The 22,891-nt window shown below is 39.4% G+C and overlaps 1 protein-coding gene across 12 annotated transcripts in view; it reads left to right on the forward strand.

Moving 5' to 3' along the window:
• ankrd26 (ankyrin repeat domain containing 26) overlaps nucleotides 1-22,891 on the forward strand; it is a 36,766-nt gene that overhangs the window by 5,497 nt on the left and 8,378 nt on the right. For 2 of the 12 annotated variants that reach the window (XM_082160011.1, XM_082160019.1), the window contains 28 exons: nucleotides 254-456; nucleotides 3,298-3,430; nucleotides 3,546-3,607; nucleotides 4,047-4,149; nucleotides 4,400-4,489; nucleotides 4,925-4,974; nucleotides 5,314-5,389; nucleotides 5,477-5,521; nucleotides 5,995-6,294; nucleotides 6,376-6,453; nucleotides 6,548-6,621; nucleotides 7,194-7,967; nucleotides 10,354-10,577; nucleotides 11,401-11,601; nucleotides 12,025-12,076; nucleotides 13,064-13,205; nucleotides 13,321-13,534; nucleotides 13,670-13,853; nucleotides 13,946-14,092; nucleotides 14,871-15,839; nucleotides 16,804-16,956; nucleotides 17,682-17,857; nucleotides 19,979-20,072; nucleotides 20,328-20,354; nucleotides 20,704-20,781; nucleotides 20,887-21,021; nucleotides 21,753-21,865; nucleotides 22,652-22,793. In XM_082160011.1, coding sequence (XP_082016137.1) covers nucleotides 254-456; nucleotides 3,298-3,430; nucleotides 3,546-3,607; nucleotides 4,047-4,149; nucleotides 4,400-4,489; nucleotides 4,925-4,974; nucleotides 5,314-5,389; nucleotides 5,477-5,521; nucleotides 5,995-6,294; nucleotides 6,376-6,453; nucleotides 6,548-6,621; nucleotides 7,194-7,967; nucleotides 10,354-10,577; nucleotides 11,401-11,601; nucleotides 12,025-12,076; nucleotides 13,064-13,205; nucleotides 13,321-13,534; nucleotides 13,670-13,853; nucleotides 13,946-14,092; nucleotides 14,871-15,839; nucleotides 16,804-16,956; nucleotides 17,682-17,857; nucleotides 19,979-20,072; nucleotides 20,328-20,354; nucleotides 20,704-20,781; nucleotides 20,887-21,021; nucleotides 21,753-21,865; nucleotides 22,652-22,793 — 5,039 coding nt within the window. The remainder of the gene's footprint in view (nucleotides 1-253; nucleotides 457-3,297; nucleotides 3,431-3,545; nucleotides 3,608-4,046; nucleotides 4,150-4,399; nucleotides 4,490-4,924; nucleotides 4,975-5,313; nucleotides 5,390-5,476; nucleotides 5,522-5,994; nucleotides 6,295-6,375; nucleotides 6,454-6,547; nucleotides 6,622-7,193; nucleotides 7,968-10,353; nucleotides 10,578-11,400; nucleotides 11,602-12,024; nucleotides 12,077-13,063; nucleotides 13,206-13,320; nucleotides 13,535-13,669; nucleotides 13,854-13,945; nucleotides 14,093-14,870; nucleotides 15,840-16,803; nucleotides 16,957-17,681; nucleotides 17,858-19,978; nucleotides 20,073-20,327; nucleotides 20,355-20,703; nucleotides 20,782-20,886; nucleotides 21,022-21,752; nucleotides 21,866-22,651; nucleotides 22,794-22,891) is intronic. The other 10 variants (XM_082160016.1, XM_082160017.1, XM_082160015.1 and 7 more) reach the window with 10 other exon arrangements.

Raw genomic sequence — 22,891 nt, forward strand, 5'->3', positions numbered from 1 at the left:
TGAATGCGGAAAGATTGAATTGGCTAAACTTGTTTCAGTAACATATTTCAAATCACAATTTAAATTTGACTAAAATAGTATCATAATTTTTGCTGCTTAAAATCAACTTAGTCTAAAAAACTGTATAGTTCATGTTGCATTTTAGAGAAATAAGACGAGGTGATGGCTTTATCAAAAAGTAAAAGAAAAAGGTGGTATTTCTTATCCAGCAGCCACCATAATGAGCATTGTGATATGCTGTCTCTATCTGTAGTCATAGCAGATCGGGATGCAGACAAATCCTGGAGCGGGTCAGAGTCAGAACTGGACAGTGAGGATAAGGGTGTTAACCGCCCACCTCTGTCCAGACCACTCCCTTCCAGCAGCACCTCCCTCCAACCCCCTGTAGCAACCCCACCTGCCTCTTTACCCCACCCACCCCAGATGAGCTCAACCCTCTTGAGCAGCACCCATAAGGTAACCCTCACTGTGTCTCTGTGTGGTACACTGTCTAACTCTCTCCTTCTTTATTGTTTTTATTCAACCCATTCCACCCTGCTGTGTCAGGTGGGCATAGTGAGTTAACAGAGGTGCCCTCTGGTAGTAAATTAGACATGGAAGGCAACGAAAGTCAAGAGGACGAATCTGAAGAAGGTGAGGATGATGAAGATGAGGATGACGATGATGGTGAAGAAGAAGAAGATGAGGAGGAGGAGGAGGAGGAGGAGGAAGAAGAAGAAGACGAGGATGATGATGAAGAAGAAGATGATGATGAAGAAGATGAAAATGAGGTTGGTGAAGAAGATGATGAAGAGGAAGATGATGATGATGAAGATGAAGAAGCTGCTGTGGCTTGTGAGACAACACACATTCCTGGGTTGCCTAAAACCATTGCTCTCGGTACAGCAGAACAATCAGATAAGGCTGATGAAAATGTCAACCAACCTGGATGGGAAAGGATGGAGGACAGTGTCTCAGGGGACAATCCTCTGGAGGTAAGGGCAGATCAAGAACAAGAGGCACCAGATCAAATGGATGTGAAAGAAACTATTCCTGAAAAGCCACTTTTTGGAGGTCCATTTCCAGGGATTCTCGATTTAGAGGATGGTTGTCTTGTGTCAGCCGTCAGGGTTGAGGCAAGATTCTCAGATGAGGAGGACAAAGAGGGGGCCAATGACAGTCCAAGTCCAACTTCTTTACCAAGTGTGGACAGAACATCACACAGAAATCCAATAGAGAGCAAGAATGAAAACCATAGTGATGATGATTGGGAGGATGATGATGATGATGATGATCAAGATGAGGAGCTGTTGAGAACTGGGAAGAACAGTTTAAAAGTGGAGGCCTCTCAAGGGACAACCCTTGTATGTGAAGATGCACAACTTCAAGATGAAACTGATGATATTCAACTGAGACCAAATGAAGGAATAGCTGATCTTGACACCAGCAATCTGGATGTTCCTTCAACATCACCTAAGTCAAAAGCCATTACTACTGCAGATGATAATGAAGATGATTGGGATGATGTTGGGGAGGAGGAGGAAGCCCAAACGAAAAAGCCTCTGAACTTATTTCTGACCTTGCTGGGACAGAAGGAAGCAGAGAGCCCTGAGGTTTCTTGGGATTCTGGCTCAGACAAAAGTGTTGGGACACCTGAAGGAGATAAAGACGCTAAGGAGATGCCAAGTGCAGAAAAAGATCAACATCAAGAGACTTTGGTTCAGGATGACAACACTTCAAAAAGGTCATTGTTAGAACCTGTTGAGCACCTTTCCCAGAGTCCTTTACATGAAGAACCTGAGCGCATGGAACACAGTGATGACAGTGAAACTATACCAGTGTCCATGATTGTTGGTCAAAGTGATGAAGACCACAGTATAAGTCAAGAGGACGACAGCCAAGTGAAGCAAATGCAATATGACTTTGCAAGTGGCTCGGTCAAAGCTTCTGAGATAGATCAGATCTCTGATGTATCTGACGATGAATCTATGGTGGAAGATGATGATGAATGTATTGATGATGATGCAAGTCAACCACAGTCTCCAAATTTCTCCAACATTAGGCCAAAATGTTCCACCACATCTAGTCCAGCACAATTGGAAAAACCATTCCTGATGAGATCTCTCTCAGGTAGCCCAAATCCTTCAAAAGCAATGAGCCCAGTTCCAACAAGTCCAAAATCCCCAACGAACCCTAGTCCCAAGCAACTGTCAAGTCCAAGGCAATCTGCTGGACCTAGCCATCAACTTTCAGCTGCAACTAGTCCACAAAACTCCATGATTGTTGGTCAAAGTGATGAAGACCACAGTATAAGTCAAGAGGACGACAGCCAAGTGAAGCAAATGCAATATGACTTTGCAAGTGGCTCAGTCAAAGCTTCTGATATAGATCAGATCTCTGATGTATCTGACGATGAATCTATGGTGGAAGATGATGACGGATGTATTGATGATGATGCAAGTCGACCACAGTCTCCAAATTTCTCCAACATTAGGCCAAACCGCTCAACCATATCTAGTCCAGCACAATTGGAAAAACCATTCCCGATGAGATCTCTCTCAGGTAGCCCAAATCCTTCAAAAGCAATGAGCCCAGTTCCAACAAGTCCAAAATCCCCAACGAACCCTAGTCCCAAGCAACTGTCAAATCCAAGGCTATCTGCTGGACCTAGCCATCAACATTCAGCTGCAACTAGTCCACAGAACTCAAGTTTCTCAAGCCACTCACCAAGTCCCCAACACTGCAGTCCCACACCTTCAGCATGTATCCCTTTTATGTCTCAGGATTTGGATCAAAAGTCACAGGAAGCAGTTATGAATCCAGAATCTCAATGTTCAAGCCCCAATTCTCATCTTGAGGGTGACCTTTCGGTAGAGTTTGCAGATGAACGTTTTACAGAGGTGACTGAACCAGAACCAGCTCTTCAAGAAGAAATCCCCTATACCGTCATAGATGAAGTTGATCTCACTGATTCTGATTCTGATGGAGAAGATGGTAAGGAGGAAGAACTTGAGAAGGACTCTCTTAACGAATCTGTAATGGAAGAAAGACGGTCAAAGCAAGGATCATTACAGGTACTCTGTAGATGATACCTGTAGCTTGTGGATAGGAAGTGGTGACTTGTGGTTTGTAGTTATAGCTTCTAGATGTGGTAGCTATAGGTAGGAGGCAAATCTGACAAATCTGTTCTTGCTCATCCCAATTGTTTTGTGTCTTTTGTTCTTTTATGTATCTAATCTCATTGAATTGTACAACTTTTTGAGTGCCTTGAATGCAAAATGCTCTGTTTATGTTGACTTTCATCTCATCTCTGAACAGGAAGAGGCATCCACAGAGGATGAGGAAGAGGAGGATGTAGAAGAAGAGGAGGATGAGAGGGAAGAACTGGAGGAAATGTGTGAAAAGTCTAATGCTCCTCAAAATGGTGGCACTAGCAAAGACAAGCGAAGAGGTACATTTTCATAGTGTATTGTTTGAAGGATTTTTGTTTTAAGAATTGTGGCATTTATTTTGTGACCATATATATATTAAGTAATACATTTGACTAGATGTGCATGTTTTTTCAGATTTCCTTTCCGAATTGGGGCTCGAAAAAGATGAAAATGACGACTCTCCCTGGGATTCAGAGGTCAGTCGCAAGGCATATTAAACAAAGCAAAGCTGGTGAAATCTCCATACAGTAATGCATTATATGCATACAGCATCACACCCTAAAACAGGCTTTCCCTAGAAAACCCCTACAGGTTTGTGATGGAATTGCAAGGGTTGTGATATTAATGCAACTTAGTTAAACAAAAAGGATACAAAATTCTTAATTTAAATTAAATAAGTTAAATCAATTGTAGTTATATTTAATGAATACTTATATTATTTAACAAGTATATTTAATTAAATTATAAAATTAATGTAATTCATAATACGTAACAATGAATTTATATTTATTTAATAAATTGTAGTTATATTTAAATACTAATTATGTATTTTAACAATTATATATAATTATTTAAATTTGGAATTAATTTAATCAATGCACATATAGTTGTTTTAATAATGTATTTGTCACTTAGCAGTCTGGTTCTGAGAGCCCACGGAAAAAGCAGGCAAGTGGTCTACAAACTCCTGCCAAATCACATAAATCCATGTCCAGTATTTGTGAGGAGAACACTGAAGGTATGTATGGCATTGGCAGTGGCTTTTTTTTTTTACTATATAAAAATATGATTGCATTTTAGAGTGTAATACCATAATAGCTTTGTCTGTGTAGCCTTCTGCAGCCATTTCATGCTTACAAATATGCAGAGAATATTGACATTTTCCATTGCTTCGGCTTAACAGATGTTTTTACATGCTATGCTAAATAATGTAAAGTGTTGGTTATTTGTAGATTTGCATTTCATAATCTCATTGAATTCTTTTGTAGACTTCTTATACGTTCCCTCCTTCGTAAGAGGAGGGAGGGAGGTTAATTTATTGAGAAGTATAGGCCAGCCAGGAGGCTGCAGGCCGATGGGTAGGCATTCTGATCTGCCTCATGATTTGCTGTTGTCCTGCTGGATTAATCATCACCCATAACCCCCTGCTGTGTCTCCAGCCGTGACATTAGCATCTTGTCCTCGGATCTTGATCTTTTCTCTTATGCGTCTGTTGTCATCTGTGCATTCATGGCATGTGATAAGACATGGCATGATGCTCAACTAATATTTGCTTGTAGTGGGTCCATTATTGTTGCTCATGTTTACAAGATGAGTTCATTCAATTAACATTGTCGCTAAATGGTGCAGAATTAATTCCTTTAAATGTTTGTGAACTCAAACCCCAGATTACAGGCATCATGGGAGACCTCCATCGCTGCATGTGCATGCCTGCGCACTCGCCACATGTAGGCTTGTCTTTGTCCGTTGATATGTTTTTAGGGGAGTTGAAATTTTTGTTTTTTGCCTTTCAGTTTTAAGAAACGACGAGGATGATGTAGAAGAGAAGGAAACTGAAATACCAGTAAGCATCATTTTAAAATAAGTTCAATTACTGAAGTTGATTTGTATTCATGAATGAATGAAGAACCGATGTTTGCAATGCAGTTTTTTGGGTAAAATGCATTAATGATTAGATCGTATCATTATATAATAGTATAGTATATAAAAATAGTATATAATTTCAGCTACATTAATACAAATAAAAAAAGATTAAAAGAATCTGTACCTTCAATGCAATGCAAGTCCCTTTGGATAAAGGCATCTACCAAATGCATAAATGTAAATGTATAAATATAAGTAAACAATACTTTTTTTAACTTTTGAATTTTATAACATGTTTATGTAACATTTTTCTTCACAGCCCAAAGTGATCAAAAGAGAGCCAGTGTCTGTTCTTAGTAAGCTGATGGATTCAAAAGAAGCCAATAAGAAAACAGGTCATCTCATCACTTAATTTTTTAACACAAAAATAAACTATATTGTAACAAGTTTGGCTTTTTGAATAAAATTCTCTGTTCTTGCAGACCTAATGGAAGAACTTGGTTTGGGGGATGCTGATGATCTTGAAGGTAATCTTGATGATTTTGCTTCACTAAAACAGTCTTGAATAAATCTTTAAACTTTGCGTTGAAGTTATGTATGTCTGATGTGTTCATGTTTTTGTCTTATTTTACACAAAAGCAAATCGCCAATGCCCTCCAGGTCAGATACTCAAGCGCTTGTGCTCTATGTACCTTCGTTGGACATTTGTAGTTCTGCTGATGCTTGCTAATATCAGAGCCGTAGCAGTTAGTGCATATACTGTGGGTTGCAAAGGGTTCAGTTCAGCTTGCCATTTTCCCATTTCCCTGGTCTTTTCCATCTTCTATCAAATGGCAAAATGGCTAAAAATAAATATAAATTTAATTAAAAAAAAATACTTTTTGTGAATCTGCTTATTTTGAAAGATTTTCAGTGAAAATGTCAATGAAAGGTCACACTGGCAGTGAAGATAGTCTCTTTTGGGTTTGCATTTTTCATTTGTTTTCACTTCCTCTCATAGATGCGTCAGACTGGGACTCCGCCAGCACCACCAGTAAGGCCAGTAAGAACTTCCCAGTTCATAAGCTAGAGGAGGAAACGGTGTTTGAAAGCCCAGCAGCTTCTGCATTACCCATAACACCCCAGCAGCAGGAAGTTGACACCAAAGAACATGAAGAAGCCAGTCCAGAGAGAAACAAACCCACAACCTCAAGCACACAACCTCTTCCTAGTCCACGATCTCTCAATCCAAACGGCAGCTCAAAGCCACGACCACTGCCACGACTGCGCTTGGACTCGAATCAGAGGCCAGAGAGTGAAGGTGAAACTAGAAATCTTTATGATAATGAAACATATCAACATTTCTGGTGAATTTCTGAGTAAATGGTTTATTGATGCACAGAATCAGACTGGGATACAGACACCTCCAATCCAGCCAAGACAACAAATTCACTGCCAAACGTCACTGAGCCCAACGCAGGTAAATCTCTTTAATGTAAAGATGAACATTCAGGGTTCAGTACACTGTTCACTGTTTTAATATTGTTTAGTAATGTGTCTGAATTTCTCTTCAGTTCATCAGCAGGAACCCAAAGCTGAAGATGATGAGAGTGAAAACAGTTCTGACGCAAGTGAAAATGCAGATCAGGTGGGCGTAATTCATTTAACAAACTCTATGGAAGAGTTTCTGCCAATTTTAAATAAATTAATAAATAAAACTGAAAACCTGGTTTGAAAATGTCTGCAAACTACGTGCCAAAATATATATATTTTTAATGATTGTAATTTTCACAGTGAAAAGTACTCGCTAAAAATAAATTAAAATCGAATAATTACATTTTAGATAGCGAGTACTTTACAGACACTTTTCAAGAATGAAAACAAAAGCTTAATCTGGTTTTCCTTTTATCATTTTATTAATTTATTTAAAATTGGAGAACTCTCCTGTAATTGTTGAAAGCACAGTTTTTTGCCTTAGCTATAATTGGAAACTACAGTGATGTTTGCTTTGTCTTCAGTGGATTTGGTCTTTAATGTCACCATGTGCTTCCTTTGTGCATTATTTTAGTTAAAAGTGGTGTTTGTGACCGTGATACAGTTTTAAATGTTGGCACGAGTCACGTGCTTGTGTCCTAAGTTTGGTCTGAAGTCCTTGTTACCCAGACTTGTTCTAGTTTTTCATTGTTAATTCTATTCTTTTGTCCAATTATGCAAATAAAGGCAAGAGAGGCATTACAAACGTCTTCTGTAGACATAAATAAGCCATCTAATGAACCGTTGAAGCTCCCAACCTCTCCTAGAGAGGACGGACAAGATGAGAAAACCGATGAGATTCCCTGGGAGGAACGCTATGAGAAAATCTGGGTGGAGACTGAAAAAAAGGAGACCAAGTCCCAATACAAAAATGTGGCTGCTGAACTAAAAGAGAAGTTCGGAGAACTGGAGCACAAGGAACCGGGTGACCTTTTGGAGCAGGAATGGCAACAAGCACAACAGAAAGATGAAGAGGAAATAAAAGAGGTGGAAAAGGAAGCGGATGAGGATGATTCTAGTGAGGAAGAGGGAGAGCCAATAGTGCGGCCCACCGCCCGTGCGAGAAGTGCCATACTTTTGCCCATCCCTGAGCAGAGAGAGTCAGGTCTGGAGGACTCGCAGTCCGAAAGCGTCCACCGCACGGTTAGCGTTGAGGTCAGCGATGCAGAGCTTCCCAGTGATCAACACAACCCTCAAATCATCCCAGAATCCCTTACGTATGAGGCCCAGCAGCCAGAGAACCGAGCAGATGGCACTGATGATAATGAGGGAGCTAATAGTGAAAGCAAAGAAAACTGTCAACAAGAATCTGGATTTGGTGTAGAAGAAGAAGAACCTGAAGAGCTTTACAGACCCCCATTACTTGCTGAGAATGAGCTAAAAGTCCCACCTAAAATTCTAGAAGTGCTTTCTTCTGACTCCGACGAGGTTGACGAGGGCCTGTGGAAGTCCAGACTTGAGGTAGGACCCCGGGAGGAGTCTCAGATAAACCTTTATAACAAATGAAGACTTTCAGCTTTGCCTCTGTCTTCCTTGTTTCTTCATTCATGTAAACTCAAAATATGAGGTCTAAAAGCTCCGGGGAAAAGCTCCAGCTTCAAAAACAGAACCGTCTGTTCTGTCATCTTATAATACTGACCAGACGCTGACCAGCCAAATTACACAACTCTTCCACGATCTCTGGTTATGCTAATCATTAGCTCTGTTCCAAACCTAGTGAGCTGCCTACCTAGACAGCATTTTAAGGCATCATAAACATGATAATGGCTGTTTGAAATGCTGCTTTCAGAGATGCATTGTTTTACCAAAGACGGGTATTTTAAATCTGTCATTAAGTTGACACTCTATCTTTAAATATGTGATTATGGTGCAAATCGTGCGATGCATTGCATTTATAGCGTGATGCATTTAACACTTAGCAAAATGCTAAGTGATGCATGCACTTAGAAAAACATTTAAATGTTGTAATTGTACATTTGTAAATATTCACATTGAACTTGCTGCCTATATAAATCCTTCAAATCAGTCATTTGTGAGGTTTCATGATGGTTAGCATTGTGCCTTAGAAGGCAGGAGGCTATATATTAAGCAAGGCAGAACGCTAGTTTTTGAAACGGAGCTATTGTCTTGCCAGCGTTTTTTATACTAGCATTTCTACTCATTCCAGTGTTTTCATATAATTTGCACTCTTCATGCATTTTAAGACCCCATGAAATCTGTATTATTTTAGTATTATTTAGTAGCCTGGTTAAAACCAGACCATTCTCAGTAGTAACTGAGTTATGGTCTGGCAAAGCTTCATTAATAACTCATTTCCAAAGGGGCGTCACCAACGGATGTCGCTCAAATGCCTCTGGGCGCAATTGGATAGACCTAAAACCAATCAGAGCGATCATCATCGTGTAAAGCCATATCCCAATTCGCCTAAGTTACACTACGCCATAAAAGTATGTACTCTTTTTGTGAAGAAAAGGTATTTACTTTTGAATGTGTAGCAAAAAAGTAGGCAAGCTTTGGGACACACTACTTCGTCATCTTTATCGGACGGATCTGTCGCGTGCATCCTGTCACGTAAACTGCCCTGTCAATCATCTTGTCACAGTTAAAATACTCTATTAAATCTAATTTTATTTCCTACCGTTTCGGAGAGAAATGTAGCAGCACGTTCATCTGCCAGTGGGTCTTTCATGGAGACTGTCCTCATGTGTTTGCCTATTTGAATATAATAATTCATTTAAAAGTTGGTGCGCTTCACCAACGGACGTCGCTCAAATGCCTCTGGGCGCAATTGGATAGACCTAAAACCAATCAGAGCGATCATCATCGTGTAAAGCCCGCCTCAACGTTTCTGATTGGTGCCTCGATTTGGACGGATTAGAAATGGGCTTGAATGGGCTCTTTGCCAGACTACTTGTAGAGCAAATCTAAATTTGCCGGAAGTTTGTCTGGGTTTTCCCAGGCTAATTATTTACTGTTTTGAATGTTAAGTTAGTATTTTGAATTGGCTTTTATTTTTAGATTTTCAGTTTTCATTTCATTTTCATTTTTAATAATTTTATTATGTGCATTTTTATATTTATAAAAGCCACCTTTTAATTTGCACCACATCCTAGCGAATCCTAATTTGTGCTGTGTTCGTAATGTTCGTAGTGCAACAATTCGAGTTCACATTGTGCAACAATAACCGTTTTAGACAGTAGTATGATGCTACATTGGCAAATTAATAGTCAATTAATGATTCAACCGTTAGTAATATGCTAAAAGACATGGGCTACGAAGCTGGATTTCACGGGGTCCCTTGTTCCATGTTGTCCTGTATCTGTCTTAATGTTTGTAAGATGTCAGTGTGACCTGACCAGCACCTGTCTTGAATTCAGTCTGTCACTCTATTAAATATTTATCAGTTAATTTTATGCACTGGTGTCAAATGATTCACTTGAAGCCACAAATGGGCGTCAGTTCACACCTCATCTGTCGTGTGCATGTGTGCCAAGGATGGTTTTCTTCAGCTGTCTGAAGATCTCTCCTCATCTCCCTGAAGATCTGTCTTACTAAGTGTTAGTGTGTGTTTTTATGATGCGTCTCAACTGATGAGTTTTCAACCACCGTTTTTTAACCCTCTGTGGTCGGAACTCCTCCGTTGATGTTGGCTTGAAGTGTTTTTATGTTGCTGGCGCTTCTTTTTAAATAAGAAAAGAAGACATGCTGTATTGTGTGGTGTTTTGTCTTGTATATGACTGTATATGAATGTTTTGCATGATCAATTGGCTAAATCGATAAATGCATTAACATTTCCCAGAAGTGGGTTTAAATCGAGAATTGTCTTTCCTTAATATCTTCTGTTTAGGGTGGTAAGGAACAGACCGATGTTATGAGGGGAGAACGCCAGCCCAGTGCTTTATGGGATTCTGGAGGATCCAGGGGACGAGCTGAACTTGACCAAGGAAAAGGGAAGAAAACTGACACCAACTCTGGGAACCCAAAACCTCGACAGGAAGGGATGGCTGACGGCAGGTCTTTGGGAAGAGAGGGTAGTGTTTCACCCAGACATCTGTCAAGAAGTCCAAGAAGGTATATATGTCACATTACTACAGTACAGTAGATGGAGTTAATGTGAAGGGAGAATTTCTTTTTTGATCCGATCACATAAGCTGTGCTTTCTTTCAAAGTTGCAAGTTTAACTTATGCACAAAATGGGAATATCACATAAAATAAAGCAGCCTTTCAGTCCCATGCGTCCTGGGAAATTGGTGGAAAATATCTGTAATGAAAATGGAAGCTGCTGCAATCGGGGGAAATCGTGAATGACCCTTCGGATGCCTAGTGTTTAGGAACGCAATCGTGTGAGACACATTAAACTAAATCATTCTGAAGACAGACTTTGGCTCAGGCATTTCAGAATGACCAAACAAACATTTGAGATGCTGTGATGCGATTGGTCCGCTGGTTAGTCCAGATATCCAATCACATCCTCTGAGCTTTTTTGTTGCGCATCAAGGGATTTCATTAGTTAAATGTGGTTCCATTGTAGTTTGTGTCTTCTTATCGGATAAAAAAAGTGCCCCAGTTGAGCACAAACAAATTTTTATGCACATTTATAGATTTTTTTTTTCTTTTTCTATTTTTAATGAATATGCATGCAATCAAAAACAAAGTCTGTAGCCATGGTGTACAACGATTGTGTTATATTTTTAATTTGTCCGTCTGTTATGTTTCATTCTGATGAAAACACAGCAGAAATAGCCATCAGGTCTTTGCTGACGCTCTGATTTTGCTTCTGGTATCATCTATTTCTTTTCTGGGTGTTTCCCAGGTGGAGGCTGTGAAGTTGACATTTGTTTATTTTAGTTAAATCTTTCATTTCAACTTCATGTTGAGATCTGTGTACCTCCAGTACTGACAGGGCACCACCACATGGTGAGGAAGATGAAAAGGAGGAGGAAAAGAAAACTGTAGGTAGCCAAGCGAGAAATCTCTGTGTAGCTCCTCCCCCGCTGCAGGGAAAACCCTCCCGGCCTGCGACCCGCCATAACGGAGACCTCGAGTCTGTCTTTGATGATAGTACTTTAAGTGAGCTGTCGGAGGAGGACAGGAGGTATACATGCAGTATTTACATGCTTTTTAATGCAGCTTCATTATAAAATATAGATTTTTATATGTTGCAGTGTTGCAGCAGCGACATTAGAAGGATAACTTGGCCTGTACAGAATCTGTGCCCATAGAATTCTACCAAATATGAAAAATATTGTGAATAATTTGATAAGCTAATGATAAAAATGAAGCGTAAATCATTCAACAAAATTCCACAACTTTTCCCAACAATCAGTGTAGAAGACAAATGAAAAGAGTGCAGATTCCATTTAGGCCTTGTTATAATATTACATTTTTTTAAGCGAATACTGCATTATATCTTCATTTTAGAGCACCACACCTGCTCTCCGGTGGGCTGTTGTTGTCTGATTAAAGATAAACTTGTCTAAAATCATGTTTTCTCTTCCTTACCCCTCTGTTCTGGCAGGTCTCCGTCTTCAAGGCGTAAGAAAGAGCAGGTGAATTTCTTTCTTGATAAGGTAACCCCTGTAGTGTTTGTTTATTACAGTGGCAGGGTTCCCACGGGTCCATTAAATCCTTGAAAGTTTGTGAATCTGGAAAAAAAAGATTTCAAGGCCCTGGAAAGTTCTTGAAAATAAACACACATACTGTAGATACAGGTCCTTGAAAGTGCTTGAATTTATTTTGTGCAAGAAGTTTTCTGGGAAAAAATTCCATATTATTCACGTCAGTCCGCTAATGTTTTATTTCGCCAACGCTTTGTGGCCAATGCATGCTAACTTGCTTGATTATCGTTAGTTACGCGCATTTACGCGTTACGTTAAATGTTTCCCGCGTGAGGTACTTTGTGTTGTACGTTGCCATGACGTTCATGCGCGCAAAACTGTAACAATGTATCTTGCGAGGTAACACAATGTAACCTTGCTCTCACTTGAAATGTGTCCCCACATTAAGTCCTTGAATTTGAGGGTATTGGACCTGGAAAGTCCTTGAAAGGTCCTTGAATTTGAAGTTAACAAAGGTGTGGGAACCCTGCAGTGATTACCAAATTGCACCTTTGAGAATAAGAAGGAAAATATTTGTAATACTATCAAATAATACTCATTATAAATTTACCAGTTTAAAGTCAGTATGAATTTGCAATAGCTTTTCCTTCCCTATTGTGACGTATATCTTAATTGAAACGACTTCTGGGACCTGTAGGGCGGGACTTGATTTTGTTCATGGAGGGAATTGATTGGATGGTTGTGGTTTGCTGATGTGAGTGACAGGTTGCCCTGTATTCATGCCAGTAAACGCCATCAGAGAAGAGATGTCGCTGCAAGAGGAAGGGGGTTTTGATGAAAGATCACAAGGGCATATGAATTAAAAAAAATATGTGCACAGATAAATCATTTATAATAAATACTGCAATTTTCCCAAAACATTTTTTTTAAATTTGGTGTTATGGTGACTTTAACACAAGATACTCATTGTTTTATTGACTTTTATTGTCTCCTATGCAGAGCACTGGAGAGCTGGAGATGGCGGATGATTTTGAAGATCTCACCCAGTCTTCTGACACAGCCACTGAAGAGCTGGAGACTCCAGTATCTGGATACCGCAACGCATCTCTGCTCTTCAAACAGCTCGACTCGAGCTTTATGGGTGAGTCGCTCTGATCCAGTCAGCTGGTAATAAACTATTAGGTTACCTATAATCAAGGTGTCCAGCAAATTCAGATGTTTGCTTAAGTTCCCTGTGTCTTATGTCCACCCTGCAGACTCAGTGAGCGTAGTGAAACTACAAAACATGTTTCATGAGTATGAGCGCACAATCCAGAGGGAGAGAGACAGGCACAGTCGTCTGGCGGATAAAACCTCTCAGCTGGAGCAAGAACGCAACGAGCTCAAGATCCTGCTGGATGAGATCAGAGGCAGCAAGTCCAGCCTAGAACATCTCAGACTGGAGCTGGAAACGGACATGAACAATCTCAAGTGAGCTCAACTCAATGCACGTGGAAGGAGGTCAGATGCTCACCAGGGCTTGGAACAGTGCCATTGACTCTCTCTCTTCTCTCTCTCTCTCTCTCTCTCTCTCTCTCTCTCTCTCTCTCTCTCTCCTCATGAAAGGTTTCTTTTGAGACAGGAACAGGAAAAGCATCAAAGCGCTCTCATGCTGTATAATAAAACCCGTGAGCAGCTACAGAGGAAAGAGGAGCAGCAGCGGGCAGAGGCCGAGGAGCGCCACAAAGCCGAGCTGAAAGTCCGGAGTCTGGAACTGGAGATCAGAGCCCTGAAGAACAGCATCAAACAGGTCAACAGCAGCAGACTGTTAGATTTTACAGGCCCCTGCTGGTAAAGCCAGCGCATAACAGTTTGTATGTGTGTGTGTGTTTGTATGTTTAGCTTGAGGAGGATAGAGACGAGTCTCAGCGTCTCCTCTCTCATGAGCGCAGTGCTCGCGCCCTACACGAGGAGTTGCTCAACAACCACCTGCGTAAGCAGCAGGACATCGAGGAGGAGAACCTCCGAAACCTCAACAAGAGCAATGAGGTACCATTGTGTGTTTGCCGGGGAATATTTAGAAATGTCAGGAAATCAGTCAGTAAATTCATTGCGAATAACAAATGCATGTAGTCACATATGCAGTGATGTAATATCTTTACAGCCACATGTGCTTAGTGACGTCATAGCTTAACAATAAAATATGCAGTGACATCATACAGTCATACATGCACTGACATCATATCTTTACAGTCAAATATGCAGTGATGTCATAGCTCTGCAGCTTATATCACATCCCATTTAAGAAACCATAAAGAATATGAGCATAACTGAGAACAAATTCCCCAAATCAGTGGTCATGTCTTTATGATCACATATGCAGTGACATCATAGCTTTACAATCAAATAAGCAGTGACATCATTGCTTTGGTGCTTTAGTCCATCCCTTCTAAGAAACCATGAAGAATATGAAAATAATTGAGAACAAATTACCAATGTAGGCCTACCTAAATCTGAAAACTGTTCATATTTAAATATTTAAATTACAATTCCCCTCTTCCCTTATTTAATAAAATATGTTAAGTTTACCACATATAAGCAGTGAACTTACAGCATTCAGCAGATCTTCACTGTAACCCAACTGCTCTAATCCTGTTCTCTGACATGTGATTGGTCAGATTTTCAGGCTTTGTCCTAATGACCTGCACTTAGGCATTAACTTACCGTGTTATAGAGCCGATCACTCCAGTGCAATCAAGCCACGTACTGTTTCGTTTTAAAACAATGCTAAATGTGTTTGTCGCATGTCAATTACTGATGTTCTCAGGCCATGTCCCAGCTAACAGAGGCATCAGACCGTGAGCGAGAGTTGATGCAACAAAACCGAGCCCTTCAGGATGAGCTGAACAGCTCTCGGGCCGAGCTGGACCGCTCGCAGTGTCACAGCCGGCAAGAAGAGTCACGACTGGCGGAGGAGAGAGACGCTCTACGCGAGAGACTGGAGGACACACGCAGGGACATGAAACTGAGCGAGGAGGCCTTGGCCCAGACCGTGTTCCAGTACAACGGGCAGCTCGGCGCGCTGAAGGCCGAATGCTCAGTGGTCACAGCTAAACTGGAGCACGAGAGGCAGGTGAGGCAGCAACTGGAGGCGGAGGCCGAGGCGAGCAGGGCACGACTGCAGGCGGCGCTACAGGAGGCCGAGAGATGTCAGGCGTCCCGCACAGATGCAGAGCGCACACTCCAGCGAGACCGTGAGGAGCATCAGCGTACACAGGAAAAACACATCTTTGAGTCCAGCACCCAGCGGGACACCATCCAGTCCCTCTCCCAGAAACTCAGCAAGGCCGAGGCGCGTGCCAACAGCCTGGAGAACGAGTGTCACCGCAACTCTCTGACCATCGCGGAGAAGGTCGTGCTGTTGGAGACTCTGGCCCGGGAGAAAGACCAGGCCCAGGCCAAACTCAAAGAACAGGAGGCCACGGTACTGAGCGAACGGGAGCTGGCAAGCCGTGCCGGGGCCAAACTGGAAGCATTGCAGGAGCGTCTGGCCCAGGCTCAGAGCGAGGGCGCGCTGCTACGACAGCAGCTGGAGGAGGCACTCAACAAGGGCTCGGCGAAGGACAAAGCTGTAACAGATGTGCATCAAAACTTTGCCGAAATGCTGAACCAGTTACGTGCGGACGGAGAGGAGAGAGTCCAACTGGTGGAGGAGAGAAGCAAAGAGCTGGCGAGGACGAATGGCGAGCTGAGAGAGCAGAACTACAAACTAGAGCAGGAGAAAGCTGAGAGAGAGGTAGAGACACAGAGAATGGCTTCTTTTTTAAATAAGCCAATTAATATGCATACTATTTCAGTATGCATATTCATTTCCTTTATGAAGAGTGACAGAAACACTACTGTAAAAAAACATTGAAATGAAATCCAACTTTATTTTCAGCTATTCATTGGTATAAAACTGATTTGGAATAGTTTAATTTACAATAGCAAAATCATTTTACACTTGACTAAATGACTAAAATATACGTATACTAAATCATTAATTATATAATATATACACCATTCAAAAGTTATTTGAAGTATTCAAAATAAATACTTCTATTCAACAAGGACACATTAAATTGACATGACAGGAACAACATTTATAATGTTGCAAAATATTTCTATTTCAAATAAATGCTGTTCTTTTGAACTTTCTATTCACCAAAGAATCCTTGAAAAAAATGCATCAGTTTCCTTAAAAATAATTAAGCAGCAAAACTGCTTAATATTAAAATATGAGAATGATTTCTGAAGGATCATGTGACACTGAAGACTGGAGTAATTATGCAAAAAATTCAGCTGTGCTTAAAAATAAAAATTTAAAATAAAATTTAAAATATATTCAAAAAGTTTCACAATATTACTGTTTTTACTGTATTTTCGATCAAATAAATGCAGGCTTTGTGAGCAGAAGAAGATGCTACTGACCCTCAACTTTTGAACAGTAGTGCGCTGTATATAATAGTATAAAATAAGTAAAAAACAATAATAATAAATAAAAAAATCGACAAGATTTTTTACAGACAAAGAAAAGAAAATGGCCAGAATAGCTCTGCAGTGCGACACAAAATAAAATGTCATTGGTCAACTGAATGGACACTTGAAATGTAGACAGCAACTTCTCAGCATGGTACACACATCCGGTGTAGACCCAGTGTGATATAATGTAAAAGGAAGATGATCCAATGAGAGAATGAAGCTATGTTGTGTGTTTGCAGACCTCTCTTCGACAGCTGCAGCAGGAACTGGCCGACAGTCTGAAGAAGCTGTCCATGTGTGAGGCCTCTCTGGAGGTCAACACGCGGTACCGCAACGACCTCGAGGAAGAGAAGGCGCGCACACTCAAGGACATGGACCGATTGAAGGCCAAGGTACCCAATACTTCCTGAAAACATGTAACTGGAGTCTCAGGAACAATATATGTTCATTCATTATTTTCTGCATGCATATTCATTAATTAGATAAATGAAGTTGCTATAGACAAATATGTAAGGGTTAATGCACGACGAGGTGTCCATTGTCAGGTATTAATGGACGACGGCGAGGCGTGAACCGCGTCGGACGGTTGCCTCCGCCGAAGTCCATTAATACCTGACAATGGACCCCTCGAAGGGCATTAACCGGCTTATACCATGGTCACTTGCCAAATAACACATTTTTAAAACATTAGTTTATATTTTAATTAGTTTTACAATCGAAATCTAAAGTTTTTACAAACAATAACTTGGTTTCCCTGGTTACGCCTGACGGTTTATTTAGCAACCGGAGATATTTATAGTCCGCTCAGCTCGTAGAACCCTTCAGTTTACTGCCTGTTGCTATGGTTACTCACAGCTGATGTAGAACCCTTCAGTTTACTGCCTGTTGCTATGGTTACTCACAGCTGATGTAGCCAGCGCATTTATTAATTAATTTTGAACGGTAAACGGTCAGTTTCACCAGAACTCCTTTACTAGGTGTCCTCTATCACTTTTTAATGGACACCCTGCAGCCAATCAGAATCGAGTATTCACCCAGACCATGGTATAAAGGTTCTTATGTAGGCCATTCAAACGAATTTAGTTTCGTTTGACTTATACTTTCTGTTGAATTCCAGCTGCAGGAGTCTGAAGAAGTGTACGTCCAGGCCGAGAGACGCATCAGTCACCTGAAGAGCTCTCTGGACGATAAGGAGCGTGAAGCCTGCAGTACCGCTCAGAAACTAGAGGAGGCGCTATCTGCTTCTACAGGCAAAGAGCAAACCATTCGACAGCTGGAGGAGGCGGTGCAGAGGTGCAGTTAATCAGGGTCTGCAAAGAACACTGCGGCTGAATCCGAAATCGCCCCCTAAACCCTCGTTCACTATTCCCTACGTTAGTCCACTGATACTGGTCACTTGAAGGAGTGAATGAAAACGAGTAAACGAATTCAGACAGTCGTTGAGCATACATCGGCTGTTCACTCGTTATTTTGGTGCAGTGTGGGATAGAATGAGTGCACTCAATAAAGTCCACTATGGTTTCGGACACCACTACAAATGGCTGTGCCCTCAAATAATGCCCTATATGACCTGCAATAAATTTGATATTTATATTTGAGGGTATAGGGGGCGATTTCAGACTCAGCCTGTCACTTTATTTGGAACTTCAACATAATACATGATTTAAGTTTAATAATGTTGATTTAATTTAGATAATGTTACTCATGGACGTCAGGGATCACAATCAAACAGTTTATTATAGAAAACAAATATTGTATATATTTATAATAAAAATAAAATACAAATGGAAAAATAGTACCATTATAATAGAGGTAAGAATATAAATATATGTTATTAATATTACATTAATATATTTATATTAATTTTTAAGTATTTCAGTTGTGTCATTTATTGTATTGCATTATTGAGTTATTGTATATGAATATTATATGAAATTAATATAAATATTATATATATATAATATATATATATATATAGTAATTTATTGCATAATATTGAAATTAATATAGTGAAATTAATATAACTATGTAGATGTGTGTGTGTGTGTGTGTGTGTATATATATATATATATATATATATATATATATATATATATATAAAAATTCATATATACTTATTTAAATAGTTATTTATTGCATACTATTAAGTTATTAAATATGAATATTATATAAATAAGAATATATTTATAATCGTATTTACATATTTCAGTAAGTAAGGAATAATTGACGACAGGCCGTTGAATTATTAGAAAAATAATGCACACCCCAGGTGGTAATGCGGTCACGACGCGAAGCGGAGTGGCCGTTACACCTCGGGTGTGCATTATTTTTCTAATAATTCAACGGCCTGAAGTCAATTATTCCGCTTATACTACAGTTACCACACCTCGAAACATTGTTCAGATTATGTATTTCAAGACGTTTGTAAAGTTTTTGTCATTAAAACGCTCTTGTATGTAGGACTAATTTCTTACGCATCTAATCCCATGCCTCCGTTGCTAATTCCAAAACGTCATTTCAGAGTTAGTAACGGAGGTTTGAGCCGCTGATAGCAGACTAATGCTGGGGACACACGACTAGCTGACACATTCTCTGACTGTTTTCATCGACATGATCGACTGCAGCAGATTTTAAACACCGACTTTGAACACAGACTGAACGCACTGAACACGCGCGGGCATGATCAGTCAAAGTATCAAATTACATTCATAACCGGCCCTAAAGTGTGTTCCCGGCTTTATGCAGTTATTAGAGAGAGATGTTGCAATAATGAGACAGAAAAGCATGTGCGTCAATATTATTATTTATTAATTAATTCAATTCGTTTGAATTAATTCGTTCATTCTTTTTTTCTTTCTATTATTGACAGATGACAGACTAGCCAAATAAATGAAACCCAAAGCCCTTTTAACAAGTAGGCCTATCAATAATTATTTATTTGTTAAATTATCTGCAATAAAAATCCGTGCTGCAGGACTATCCATTTATTTAGCCTATATTCAGTTTAATTTTCTATTGATTAGATAGGACTTTATAGTTTATTTATTCAAATTAAACTGCATGTTTCTATTGATTGTGAAGCTAGACATTGAAAATTGCAGATCAAGTGCACGGGGCGAAATGCTTTTTCTTGTTATGAATTGTATCCTATTTTCCGTTATTACAGTTGACTACGCGAAGTGATATGGAACTGTAATGCGGTCGAGACCTGCCTGGAACTACTTTAGCCGTGCGTTTCCCTGAAAATAATGCACACCTTAGAACGTTCGTCAACCAATCAGATTCAAGCATTCAACGGCCCTGTAGTATAATGTTATTTATTGCATAATTAAAAATTATTGTATATAAATATTATATGATCTAACTGATCATTAATGGGTGAAAATAGTTGATGAGATTATGACATTTCCACAGGTTAGAGATCGAGAACGCCAGACTGGAGGCCACGACCAAACAGCAGAGCAACCGCATTGAAGTGCTGCAGAAGGGTGTTCAGGAGGGGGCTGTGGTGAGTTCACTCAAATATCCCTCAGTTAGGGGTCAGGGGTCGAGCCGGACCTCTAGTTTGTGTCCTGACTCAACTGATGACGGTAGATTTAGACATTAATCCCGTCAGAACCTCGTTTCACCGTCTTAAGTCATCTGAGCTTCACATTCGACTTTAGATGAACCCTGGTCAGTGCAGGAATGAGGCGACTGTACATGTGAGTCGGTCGGAGAGGAGATTTCATGTAAACTGATGGTATAGTCACTGTTTTCACAGCTATCAGGCTCATCACCTGGAGAAGGGGTTGGTATCATCAAACTTCTAGCTGTGATTCTAGCAACTCCCTTTATTGATTGTTTTTCTTTACTGATCTAGACCTAAAATCTTACTGTGATTACACTTGTAACAAGTGTCTTTATATTTTATTGCTCTTCTCTAGTCGGGTTGTTAGCGGGGTATTTCCTCTGTTTTGGTGGTGGTCTTTTTGCAGATTTGATTCGACTTTCATTTGTCTGTAAACTCCCTTTCTGCCTTTTCTATTTCTGGTTTCTGGGATCTAAAGTGCTTAGATTAAAAATAGATCTAGATCTGCATGAAGTAGTTAACTAATAGGTAAGATCCTGTTGCGTATTGACCTTTGTGATGTTCTCAGGTCAGGAATCGTTTGGAAGATCTCGTCACAAACCTGCAGAGCAGTAAGATGACGCTAGAAGAACAACTCAACCGAGAGGTACACTTCATAGCAAACACGTGTCACACTGATCTTGATGAACAAAGCAAAGCTATAGGAAGATACTATAAAAACTGTTTGTTTAATTGTGGTCCTCCTCTCCAGGTGCAGAAGCAGAGCATGCTATCCCATAATGCCCAGGACTCACAAACTCTGTGGGAGGAGGAGCTAAAGGGCCGCTCACGACTGGGACTCCGCCTCTCTGAGCTGGAGAGAGAGAAAGGAGAGCTGACCAATCAGGTCCATCCAAATAATAATAATGTCAATCCAAAATGTGCTACTTGACACTTAATATTTTTTATTAAAATAAGTCTGCATGTTTACGAGTTGCTTAATGTTTAGTGACTTAAAAAAGCTCATTTACATGTAACATGCCCTTGAATGTTTGTTGTTTTAGTTTGAAATATATATATGATTTTTATTTATTTTTTTAAGCAAAAATGCATTCAATTGATTGAAAGTGACAGTAAACACATTTATAATGTTACAAAATATTAAAAAGAAATGCTATTCATCAAATAAATCCTAAAAGTAAATGTTTCTACAAAAATATGAAGCAGCACAGCTGTTTTCAACATTGATAGTACGGTAATCAGAAATGCTTGTGGAGAAGCAAATCAGCATATTAGAGTGATATCTGAAGGATCTGATCAGCTTTGATCACAGGAATAAATTACATTTGAACATATATTCAAATAGAAAACAGTTATTTAATTTTTTTAATAATATTTCACAATATTTCCGCCTTGATGAGCAGAAGAGACTTTCAAAAGTATTGAAAAAATATTACTGACCCCAAACTTTTGAAAAGTAGTGTATAAATAGGGAAAATCTCGTTTGAAAAAGTATTAGATTAAGTATTTCATGTCAGACCGTGGAACACCGCTTTGAAATGTCATGTTGACAACACAATTATGTTATTAAGATTTTAAGGACCAGACACTCTCTGTCTAACACTCTGTGTGTTTCAGATGGAGCTCGAGAAGAAAAAGGCCAAGAAACTAGCCGAGCATAAGAAATCTGTGGACACCCGTTTGGAGCAGGAGATGAAGAGAAACACAGACCTTCAGAAAGAAATGTACAGGTGACCCTTTAACCTTTAACCCCGACTGCTGCAGCTCTGCACCTGTAGACGTGTTTGAGTGCATAGAGAAGCCGGCTACGCGGATCCTCCTGCTTGCAAATGTGTGAGAGAAATGCTTTTTACTTGCGAAGACACATCTTATATTTGCTTAATTGTTTTTTGTGCTATAGTGCTGTAGAATGACTAATTTGCTACGTAAAAATACAAATAAATAAATAATTAAGCAAACAATTTAAATAATTTATGTTGACTTTAATATATATATATTGTTATTATTATTTATATATTATTTATATGGCTAGGCTGACATCTCAAGCTTTTACTGACTTCAATACATGCTGAATAGTGTTATTTTAGTATTATTTATATAGTATTTATTTATATTTTGTATTTTCTAATATTTATTAATGATTAGCTTTCATTTTAATTTTGGTTTGTTTTAATAATTTTATGTGCGTTTGTCCTTTTTATCAGTTTTTGTTAAATAAATAAAATATAAAGTAAAATATTAAATTATTTATTATTTTAATAATTTTAGTTTTTCAACTTTTTATTTGTTAGTTGCCAAGCCAGCATTTCTAAACGTTTTTTTAAGTATAACTTATTAATCTAATAATATACAGTGAGTGTGTGTATATATATATTTATTTATTTATTTATTTATTTATTTATTTATTTATTTATTTATTTTTCCCTTTTTTTTTTCTTTTTCTAACTCTTAGAAAATAGTTTACACCATTGATAGAGAATGTCTGGATATTCATCGTATCTTACTGTATGTGTCAGGTTGAAGACTCTGTTGAAGACGGCTAAGAAACAGCTGCGTGATCAGGGCCCTGCACAGCTGGACTCTCCTCTGGCCAGCTTCAGAGGAGACATGAGCCACCGACTGGAGGCAGAGAGCGCCTCCACTAGAATGAAGACTAGGGTACAGTCTCAGCTTCTGGCTTTTACAGCCTTATTTGTTATTTTAAAGGTGCATTGTGTAATATTTAGGAGGATCTGTTGACAGAAATGCAATATCAT

The sequence above is a fragment of the Leuciscus leuciscus genome (genome assembly GCF_965113295.1).
Source record: "Leuciscus leuciscus genome assembly, chromosome: 25".
Lineage (NCBI taxonomy): Eukaryota > Metazoa > Chordata > Actinopteri > Cypriniformes > Leuciscidae > Leuciscus > Leuciscus leuciscus.